We start from the raw sequence: 12050 nt of genomic DNA, 5'->3' as shown, positions 1-12050 counted from the left end.
GACAATTGATTGCTACAACCATCAAACTAGTAGCAGTAGTAGTAGTAGAAGAAGAAGAAACATACAGAAACTCAAAGTCCTTTTGTTCCCCCGACCTAGAATACCTCACAATCAAATGCCGACCATATTACCTCCCAATAGAATTCTCTTCGATCATAGTCACAGCCGTGTATATTCCCCCTCAAGCTGATACCACAACACCATCTTCGCCAGTTTTGAGGATAACACAGTGCCAACAACGCGGCCTGCTCGCAAGGACTGTGAGCTCTCATTCTCCGTGGCAGACGTGAGTAAGACATTTTTTGCGTGTTAACCCTCAAGGCTGCCGGGCCAGACGGCATCCCTAGCCGCGTCCTCAGAGCATGCGCAGACCAGCTGGCTGGAGTGTTTACGGACATATTCAATCTCTCTCTATCCTAGTCTGCTGTCCACACATGCTTCAAGATGTCCACCATTGTTCCTGTACCCAAGAAAGCAAAGTAACTGAACTAAATTACTATCCCCCCGTGGCACTCACTTCTGTCATCATGTAGTGCTTTGAGAGGCTAGTTAAGGATCATATCGAACATCCTGTCGGGCTGTATAACTGCCTGGTACGGCAACTGCACCGCCCACAACCTCAGGGCTCTCCAGAGGATGGTAAGGTCTGCCCATCGCATCACCGGGGGCACACTGCCTGCCCTCCAGGACACCTACAGCACCTGATGTCACAGGAAGGCCAAAAAAATAATCAAGGACATCAACCACCCGAGCTACGGCCTGTTCCCCCCGCTATCATCCAGAAGGCGAGGTCAGTACAGGTGCATCAAAGCTGAGACCGAGAAACTGAAAAACTGCTTATATCTCAAAGCCATCAGACTGTTAAATAGCCATCACTAGCCTGGCTACCACCAGGCTACTCAACCCTGCACCTTAGAGGCTGCTTCACTACACCCGCAATAACATCTGCTAAATAAATTTGATTCGATTTTTAGTAGTAGTCGTTTAAAGGGTAGTTTAATAAACGGTGAACGTTAATGTTATAAACTTATCGTTCTATTTATCGTTTATCGCATCTATTCAGGCAATATATCGCAATATGTCCATATGGCCTCGCTCTACGAGAGGCACACACATCCTGTACCGTGTCATTACATTGGAAATAGCAGCTCCATCTCCTTTCCCCTCACTCAGGATGGATGTCATCTGTTCACCTCTCCTTCTGATAGCTGGAGTTGTGCAGTTAATGGAATGCCATGGCAATTCTGTAGGTGTCCCCTACAATTATGGAATTTCTTCGATGCTCCTGTGCACCTGTGTGAGTGTGCACATGTGTGGATGTGTGTGTGTGTGTGGGGGGGGTTATAGGTGTGTGATAGACAGAAATGCTGATATAATTCTTGCTTTGTGTGTGTGTGTGTCAGAGCAGATAAGCACAGAGCCTGTGATTTCCCCCCCTGCTCTGTTCTGCCTCCCACACACACTCTCCCACACACACTCTCTGAGAGACTGCTGAGACACTGTCACACTCCCAGAGACACAGAGGATCCCACTGACATGACAACTCCTGTAAAACACAATGACCACACCTAGGCTGCAGGGTGGGGTATGATACACAGAGAGAGAAAGAGAGCCAGCCAGCCAGAGAGCGAGAGAGAGAGAGAGAGAGACAGCGACAGAGACAGCGACAGAGAGAGGGACAGAGAGAGAGAGAGAGAGAGAGAGAGAGAGAGAGAGAGAGAGAGAGAGAGAGAGAGAGACAATGGGATCTGCGTGGGATCAGATGTGAGCAACGGGGTATGGGTGTCCATGAGAAGGGGGTCAGTGTAGAATAGTGCCCCATTCCTACCACCTGGTCCTGGGTTAGAGTCTGGCCACCTAGTCCCTGAATAGCCTGGCTGTATACAGACACTGACATAGAATGTGATTTCATGGCCTAGATGTCTTTGTGGCTACCTGGCACTCCACAGAGGAACTCAGTCCCAGACAAAGCCTTCACACAGAGCAATCTTTACTGTTCCATGCTTCAAAAGCCTGGAAGATGGAAGGCATATGTGCGTGCGTGTGGGAGGTATCCAGCTGGAACGCAGCAGATGGAGGAGATACATAAGAGTAGAGTCGATAAAGCTGACTAGACACACACCTAAACACAGACACCTACACACACACACACACACACACACACACACACACACACACACACACACACACACACACACACACACACACACACACACACACACACACACACACACACACACACACACACACACACACACACACACACACACACACACATACACACACATTGGCACAGTCTCACACACAGAACTAGAGACACACACACACACACACACACACTTTATTCAGAGATGATTGCTTGGTGCAAAGCCTTAGATTATCTATATGTTTCCATTAAAAAAAGTTTTCAAAACACTGGCTGAACAATTTACTGCCAGCCACTGTGGAAGTCCTCTCATTCCACCAAGAAGCATTTCCTGTTTCACTGAATCCCATGAGCCACACACCCTTAGTGGATGTTGTGTCGAAGTGTGTGCCCATCACAATTCATAGCTGAACAGACTCTCCTTTTGACGAGTACATAATGTAATGTCTTATCACCAGTTATACCACAGCATTGTTGAATACTCGTTTCTGATTGGATAGAAGGGAGTTCTAGAATGGGCATTCAAACCAGATAACAGGACAATTGGAAAAGATATCGGGACACCTTGCAATCATGACGCAATATGTGCCTATACATGCAGACCATACTTGCTACAAAGTGACAGAAACTTTAACCAACAACCACACAAACCGAAATTGGAAACCTTGGAAACACAGGTCCAGCGATGAAAAACGTTGTCAGCTAGCTAGCTAGCCTATTTGCAGACTCGCTAGCAACACAAACTGTTTGATATACAGTGTGATCTCCTCGCAATGAACCGTGTCGAATGTCCTGGCAAGAAAGCTAACTTTTCTAGCTATGCCAGGCACAATCGAGCGTCATCAGCTCGTTATGGATGTATCCAAATGGATGTCAATAGAAAACAGCTTAAACAAACCCCAATGCAGCTACGTTGCTGTTATTCTGGCTGCAGAGGTTGTTAATGTGTTAGCTGTAGCTATTTGGCTAGCTAACATGCAAGGGATGAGAAGCGTGCCAGCGAGCATGACAATGGAATATATATAACGAACAACTGGGTTGTGTTATCACGTTGCAGATGCCCACGTGCAATCAAGCGATGAGCTAGGCTACATGGCGAGAGAAGAATGTTGCCAGCCTGCATAGTGATTGAACTAGCGACTTTGTCACGTTTCTAGATATAGAGCTAGTCGAAATGACTGGGTCCTGTCTCTAGATATAGAACTAATGAAACGAACAACTGGGTCTCATCTCTAGATATAGAACTAATTAAACAAATGACTGGGTCCTGTCTCTAGATATAGAACTAATGAAACGAACGACTGGGTCGCGTCTCTAGATATAGAACTAATGAAATGAACGACTGGGTATCATCTCTAGATATAGAACTAATGAAATGAACGACTGGGTATCATCTCTAGATATAGAACTAATGAAATGAACGACTGGGTATCATCTCTAGATATAGAACTAATGAAACGAAGGACTGGGTCGCTTCTCCAGATATATAGAACTAATGAAACGAACAACTGGGTCGCGTCTCCAGGTATATAGAACTAATGAAACGAACGACTGGGTCGCGTCTCCAGATATATAGAACTAATGAAACTAAATGAACTAATGAAACAAACGACTGGGTCTCGTCTCCAGATATATAGAACTAATGAAACGAACAACTGGGTCGCGTCTCCAGGTATATAGAACTAATGAAACTAAATGAACTAATGAAACAAACGACTGGGTCTCGTCTCCAGATATATAGAACTAATGAAACGAACAACTGGGTCGCGTCTCCAGATATATAGAACTAATGAAACTAAATGAACTAATGAAACAAACGACTGGGTCTCGTCTCCAGATATATAGAACTAATGAAACGAACAACTGGGTCGCGTCTCCAGGTATATAGAACTAATGAAACGAAGGACTGGGTCGCGTCTCCAGATATATAGAACTAATGAAACGAACGACTGGGTCTCGTCTCCAGATATATAGAACTAATGAAACGAAATGAACTAATGAAACAAACGACTGGGTCTCGTCTCCAGGTATATAGAACTAACGAAACGAACGACTGGGTCTCGTCTCCAGATATATAGAACTAATGAAACGAAATGAACTAAGGAAACGAACGACTGGGTCACGTCTCTAGCAACCCAAAGATGAGAAAATATGAATTTGTAAATGTGTTCTTTAGTGTTTGTTTTCTTAGGCGGGATAAACACCTCTGTTCTGTACATTACCTTGGAAAAATGAACTCTGCAATGGGACTCAACTCCGCCTTCGCCCCGCTGCGTCGTCCATTATTTCCAAGGCAATGCACAGAATGTCTGCGTCTATCAAATCAAATCAAATTTATTTATAAAGCCCTTCTTACATCAGCTGATATCTCAAAGTGCTGTACAGAAACCCAGCCTAAAACCCCAAACAGCAAGCAATGCAGGTGTAGAAGCACGGTGGCTAGGAAAAACTCCCTGGAAAGGCCAGAACCTAGGAAGAAGTGAGTCTATCCCTGTTTGTCCCTGTGTTGAGTTAAGCACCGTATGTGTCAGGTGATGTGTCTGTCTGTTTAGATGTAGCCAGGCAAGAGAAGGCTAGCTTGAGAAGGCTACCGGAATGTTCATGGTTTTCAACATTCTGGAATGTTCTCTCTCTGACTTTTTGACATGCCAAGGATGATGGCTTTTGATTGGCTTGCTCGGTATGAGGTGAGCAATTTCGCCTAATTTTATTATGAAACTGTCAATTAGTTCTCATCCTAGAAGCCATGTCAATCATGCTGACACAGACACACACGTGCAGGCGGGTGCGCGCACGCACAAACACACAGATCCTGACTGAAAGTGAGTCAGTTGTTGCTAATTGGCTGGAAGACCTTGTCAGTGGCCAGACTGCGGATGAGAGAGTGGTTTTCCACAGCAGTCAAATAGACAGCTCTGTATTGACCGTGTTAGATAGGATGGGAGAGGAAACAAGTATTTGAAATCACAGAGCTGAGGTAGTATTTACAGTTAGTTAACAGCCCTATACACTTATAATCAAATGTTGGTATTCCCACTGTATCCTGGTGCAGTGGATTTATGGCCATTTAAATAGACATAGAGGGGAGAAATATTGCTGTGTGACTATTGTAGCACTTTTCCCTGTGCTATCCCTCTGAGATGCTTCCAGGTGGTGTGTGTGTGTGTGTGTGTGTGTGTGTGTGTGTGTGTGTGTGTGTGTGTGTGTGTGTGTGTGTGTGTGTGTGTGTGTGTGTGTGTGTGTGTGTGTGTGTGTGTGTGTGTGTGTGTGTGTGTGTGTGTGTGTGTGTGTGTGTGGGTGGAAGGGACCATCCACCACTCTGGCAGAATGAATGTGTAACCATCCGTCACTCTGGCAGAATGAATGTGTAACCATCCGTCACTCTGGCAGAATGAATGTGTAACCATCCGTCACTCTGGCAGAATGAATGTGTAACCATCCTTCACTCTGGCAGAATGAATGTGTAACCATCCGTCACTCTGGCAGAATGAATGTGTAACCATCCTTCACTCTGGCAGAATGAATGTGTAACCATCCTTCACTCTGGCAGAATGAATGTGTAACCATCCGTCACTCTGGCAGAATGAATGTGTAACCATCCTTCACTCTGGCAGAATGAATGTGTAACCATCCTTCACTCTGGCAGAATGAATGTGTAACCATCCTTCACTCTGGCAGAATGAATGTGTAACCATCCTTCACTCTGGCAGAATGAATGTGTAACCATCCTTCACTCTGGCAGAATGAATGTGTAACCATCCTTCACTCTGGCAGAATGAATGTGTAACCATCCTTCACTCTGGCAGAATGAATGTGTAACCATCCTTCACTCTGGCAGAATGAATGTGTAACCATCCTTCACTCTGGCAGAATGAATGTGTAACCATCCTTCACTCTGGCAGAATGAATGTGTAACCATCCGTCACTCTGGCAGAATGAATGTGTAACCATCCGTCACTTTGACAGAATGAATGTGTAACCATCCGTCACTCTGGCAGAATGAATGTGTAACCATCCGTCACTCTGGCAGAATGAATGTGTAACCATCCGTCACTCTGGCAGAATGAATGTGTAACCATCCGTCACTCTGGCAGAATGAATGTGTAACCATCCGTCACTCTGGCAGAATGAATGTGTAACCATCATCATCGCACACACTATCTCTCTCTCTCACTCGATCACTCACCCACTCTCACACTCACTCACCAGCTTGTGTTCCTATAGCAACAGAAAGGGAAATATAACTCAGCTGCTTCTGTGCAGTCTGATGGTCCTCTGTGTGGTCAAGGAGAAGCCAGCCAGGAAAAAAAAAAATTGGTTGAGCCAACATTGTGCTGACGTTATTTCACCCAACCTTATCAAACAGTCATGTTGCATCGATGTGGCTTTAAAATAAAGTATGTTTTATTCAAATGATTTCCCTGCCTCCTTGCTAACCCTGGTGTGTGTCTCTGTCTCTGTGTGTTCAGTCTGCAGTGATGGGGACCTGCATAGCCTAGCATCCAGACTGAAGGACTGGTTCGGAGTTCTCCACCTCGATGCCAACCGAGACCTCAAAACCTCTGCCAACTCTGATTCAGCGGCAGGACGTGAGTCACACCATTATCTGTGTGTGTATTGTTTTGTTGTTTTGAAATGGCACTGCCATTTGAAATCCCATCGCTCTTTTCAGTTCGCATGAGGACAGTGCTCCTCTGTGCTCAACTAAAGGCAGCATGTCTCTACACTCAAATTTCAACAAACCCTCTCAAACTCACCCTCCGTCTCCAAGCACTTTACTCAAGTTTCAGACTGAAAAGGCCTCAGACAAGCACCCCCTCCAATACAAACATGAGACACTACGAGACACCACAACACACACTCACACACACATATAAACGTCTTCCAACACCCCTAACCCCCCCCCCCCCACACACACACACACACACACACACACACACACCTCCCGCTAACATCCCCCTCTCCCGTCCCCCAGGTTTTGACACCAGTATCCTGCCCATCTGTAAGGACTCTCTGGGTTGGATGTTCAACAAGCTGGACATGAACTACGACCTTCTGCTGGACCAATCAGAGCTCAGTGCCATCTACCTGGATAAGTATGAGCTGTGTATGAAGCCCCTGTTCAACTCCTGCGACTCTTTCAAGGACGGGAAACTGTCCAACAACGAGTGGTGCTACTGCTTCCAGAAACCTGACGGTGAGAGAGATGGAGGGGATGATGGAGTTAGGGATGGAGAAGGGAGGAAGTGTTTTAGAGAGTAAAGGTGAAGACGGACAACAACAAAAAACATTTTAACCTCTTCTGTATGTAACTGTGTGTGTGTGTGTGTGTGTGTGTGTGTGTGTGTGTGTGTGTGTGTGTGTGTGTGTGTGTGTGTGTGTGTGTGTGTGTGTGTGTGTGTGTGTGTGTGTTCTGATCCAGGTCTGCCCTGCCAGAATGAGATGAACAGGATTCAGACTCAGGGTCGACGGAAGAGTCTCATAGGTCAGTTTGCTGGAGTGACAGCTGTCAATCAATTGTTTTTCCGTGGGATTTTGGTTATTGTGCACCGTATATTTAAATTCCGATACATATTTAGGCACAATACATTACCCAGCTGAGACAAACAATAGCACACACAGACACAAACACCCCTGCCCCTAACTCCTTCGAACCCTCAGCCAAGCGGTCATCAATAATCGTGCATAATAATGTTGTAACTCACGAAAAAACACAGTTTGACAAATGGCCTTTGACTGGGTGACATGAATGAAAAAGGAGGGCAATGGGTTTGTTTGTGTGGTGTATGTGTGTGTGTGAACTGTGGTGTGCACGTGCGCACATGAGTGCTGTTATTGAAAGGGACTGGTCCCTTTTTAAGCAGGATGTATGGCTTGTTGTCTCAGCTTAGGCACTAGTAATTGGTTGTTTGTCTCCGCCTCTGCACACACAAGAACCTGCAAAACCATGGCAATGAGCACGTTGAGTTGTAGTACGTTTTGATTTTACTACCGGATTGTTTAGAAATGTATTTTTTTATCCATCTCATCTCTGCCAATCCAGTAGCGTAGCCAGAAGTTTGTTGGTAGGTGGGCCTGCAGAAATTTGGTTGGGCCGAAATTGAAGCTCTCAAATCATAATTGAATGATCAATAAAAACATAGGCTACCTTACTCTTACCACTGCGCTACTCGATCGCACACAGAACGTTTAACACCTGATTTCGTAGATCAAGCAGTCATTTCTTAACAATGTAAACCATGGCTCTTGTATTTCACAAGGGACTCACAGCCTACTGTCGTGTCTTTGCTATGCCGGATTAAGTGATATGACATGCTATTCTGCAAAATAATTTCTCTGTAATTAATATTACCTGATTGAACTAATCATGTAAATGTAATTAACTACAAAGTCGGGGAACCAGAGCTGTTGCTAGAGAATTGAATGTTAATTTCTCTACCATAAGTCTCCTCCAACGTCGTTTTAGAGAATTTGGCAGTACGTCCAACCGGCCTCACAACCGCAGACCACATGTAACCATGCCAGCCCAGGACCTCTACATCTGGTTTCTTCACCTGCGGGATCGTCTGTGTGGTCGAGCGGTTTGCTGATGTCAACGTTGTGAATAGAGTGCCCATGGTGGCGGTGGGGTTATGGTATGGGCAAGCATAAGCTACGGACAACGTACACAATTGAATTTTATTGATGGCAATTTGAATGCACAGAGATACCGTGACGAGGCTCATTGTTGCACCATTCACCCGCTGCCATCACCTCATGTTTCAGCTTGATAATGCAAGGCCCCATGTCGCAAGGATGTGTACACAATTCATTGAAGCTGAAAATGTCCCAGTTCTTCCATGGCCTGCATGTCACCCATTGAGCATGTTTGGGATGCTCTGGATCTACATGTACGACAGCGTGTTCCAGTTCCCGCCAATATCCAGCAACTTCGCACTGCCATTGAAGAGGAGTGGGACAACATTCCACAGTCCACAATCAACAGCCAGATCAACTCTATGCGAAGGACATGTGTCGCGCAGCATGAGTCAAATGGTGGTCACACCAGATGCACCTACCTTTTTTGGTTACGTATCTGTGACCAACGTACGCATATCTGTATTCCTAGTCAGTGAAATCCATATATTAGGGCCTAATGAATTTATTTGAATATACTGATTTCCTTATATGAGCTGCAACTCAGTAAAATCTTTGAAATGTTGCGTTTATATTTTTGTTCGGTGTAGATGTAAACGTAAAGACACGATTTAAATTGAGAATAGTCTGTGTTACAATATTATTAATAACCTATATTCGTTGTCAGATTCTGAATGACGAGACTGATGAACAGCATGTGTATTTGAGGCAGGGAACAGAACCATTTTTTTTAAAGTTATGTATGCAACTTTTTCCAAATCTTCATACAAAGTTCCACACTGTCACGGACGTCGTAATCCTCCTCGTCTGATCGGACCAAAGCGCAGCGTGATTTGAATACATACTTGAATGTATTTAACGAAGACGAAACGAAGAACACTTGACAAACTAACAAAACAACAAACGAACGAACGTGAAGCTATACTACGACAAGTGCAGACACAGGCAACTTACGTAATGACATAGACAATAACCCACAACCCACAATACAAAACAGACTACCTAAATATGGTTCCCAATCAGAGACAACACAAAGCACCTGCCTCTGATTGAGAACCATGTCAGGCCAAACTAGAAAACCCCACATAGAAACGGACAACATAGAACTGCCCACCCAAACTCACGCCCTGACCATACTAACTAAAGACAAAACAAAGGAAAATAAAGGTCAAAACGTGACACACGCAGTATTTTTGTTTCGTTTTTTTAATTAGACAGGCCATCCCATAGACGAGTATCAGGTTTATAATAACATACAGTCGCCAAGCTATTCTCAAAAAGGAGCTCAAGGGCATTGTTTCAAAATATACCTTTTTTTAATCACGGTTTCACAGGTGCGTTCAAATTTGCGAAAAAATATATCTTCTGTTTAATTCTGTTGTATTCCATTGTCTTACTACAGCTCAAATGTAGGTGTGACTGTGATTCAAGCACTGGATTATGAGCCATCTTGTTTGCTAAATGAACCTATTAAATAGGCAGTATCATGGTGCATATAGCCATAGAAGCACAGTGACCCATCATAAATCCATTTAATACACCATCACAAAGAAATTGATAATTTTGTTTAGGCAGGTCTTAAGAAACATTATTGTGTGATAAAATATATATATATATATATATATATATATATATATATATATATATAGCTGCGAGTAGCAATGAACGGGGTTCACGGGATGACAGAAAAGACACAAGATCAATTGTATAACAAAGCAAGCAGTCTATCATGTAGTAACTATCTTCCTTCATGTGCAATCAGTTACATCATTACCATGTTTATCTCTCAACACCACAAGGTCGACGCAAGGTACCTTTATTCTAGTGCTGTAGGTTGGCTCTTTGAACGCAGGTAATCATTCTCAAAGTCATTACTTAATGTATTGAGTTTATTTGCCAATTATGGGGTCAATTTGACTAATGTTAAGATTGGGAAATATTCCCGGTGTTTTTTTTCACAATATTTCAGGTTGTTCATCTGCATAATTAAATCGAACATTAATTTATCCACCTGATCAATAGCTATTGCTCTAGTATCCTATGGTGCCACCGGTGCCAATGACATCTATAGTGCCACCAACTGGTCTGGTGCAGCCATCTGAGCTAGCACTGTTCCAACGACCGCAGCGAGGCCCAGCAGTATGCCGAGGCCAATCAGATCCGATTTCTTTGCATTATATTAGGCCTACACGCTCTTACACCAAACAAAGGTCATGTAAAGGATAACAGTAGGCGACAATGTACAGCACGATAAAGCAGTGCCATATACAGTCAAGTGAAAGAGAAAGGACAAATGAACATCGGCCTACGGTTGTTGTCAGACTCACAGCACAAGGTGACGGAGCTTGGGGTTGAACATTGAAATGATGTCATCATAATCTGAGGACTCGGTCAGTTCTCGTTCCAAGGAGAGCGGTGACAAATTGTTCAGGCGGCCCGTGAGCCTGGATAATTGACAGTGTAGGGTAGACGTTATACAGCGCAGCTGGTGATAGGCAGAGTGGTGAAGGCTCTCAGAAGCCTGTTCATGTTCGGAAACGTCTTCGGGGCAGATGTGGAGCGCCTCGATGAGAGACGGATAGGGCTAACCCTCATGTACCTTCTGTTTAAGCTGGTGTACAAAAACAGAAATACCGTCATGGGTACTGGGTGGCTGTATCGCTGTCATTTGACCAAATTACTCTGATTGGTGCAGGCCTTCTTCATTATGACGCATGGAATCGACTGTTGAGTTCCATAAGTTGTATATTCAATATCTTGTTCCATAATGCCTGTAAATCCAATTGCTCCTGATGGGGACTGCTTTCCCCACTGTAGATGTAACATGCGAGTCCACAAACCTTGCTGGAGGTTTTTTGGTTTTTCGGAAACTGGTAACATCCTGGGTGTGGATATAATTTTTGACCATCAAATCATCTGTAAGCTTAACGATTTTATCGAAAATCCCCTTTAGAATTGTCTCTGAATGTACTGAAACGGTCTTTAAGGTCCGAGATTAGATCGATGGAATCAACGATTGCCACCAGGGGTCTCTTCAAAGTGTTGAAGTCCAGAACAGACTATGGGAAACACACAGTACTACATAGAGCCATGACTACATGCAAATCTCTTCCACATCAAGTAAATCAAGCGAGCAGTAAAATCAGATTTTTTAAAAATGGATAAAACAACACGTCACGGCACAACGCGGACTTTGAAGAGACACACGCACACACACGCACAAACACGCACTCCACACACACACACTGTAATTTTGTGGTATTGTGGA

At 44.2% G+C, this 12050-nt stretch overlaps 1 protein-coding gene across 2 annotated transcripts in view; it reads left to right on the top strand.

Annotated features, from left to right (window-relative positions):
• Positions 1-12050, top strand: part of spock1 (SPARC (osteonectin), cwcv and kazal like domains proteoglycan 1) — a 289083-nt gene that overhangs the window by 267272 nt on the left and 9761 nt on the right. For both annotated transcript variants that reach the window (XM_055926788.1, XM_055926789.1), the window contains 3 exons: positions 6616-6735; positions 7122-7343; positions 7569-7631. In XM_055926788.1, the coding sequence (XP_055782763.1) occupies positions 6616-6735; positions 7122-7343; positions 7569-7631 (405 nt within the window). The remainder of the gene's footprint in view (positions 1-6615; positions 6736-7121; positions 7344-7568; positions 7632-12050) is intronic.

Source organism: Salvelinus fontinalis, chromosome 6 (assembly GCF_029448725.1).
Source record: "Salvelinus fontinalis isolate EN_2023a chromosome 6, ASM2944872v1, whole genome shotgun sequence".
Classification (NCBI taxonomy): Eukaryota; Metazoa; Chordata; class Actinopteri; order Salmoniformes; family Salmonidae; genus Salvelinus; species Salvelinus fontinalis.
The sequence above is the reverse complement of the archived record's forward strand: the minus strand, read 5'-3'. Positions and strand labels throughout refer to the sequence as shown.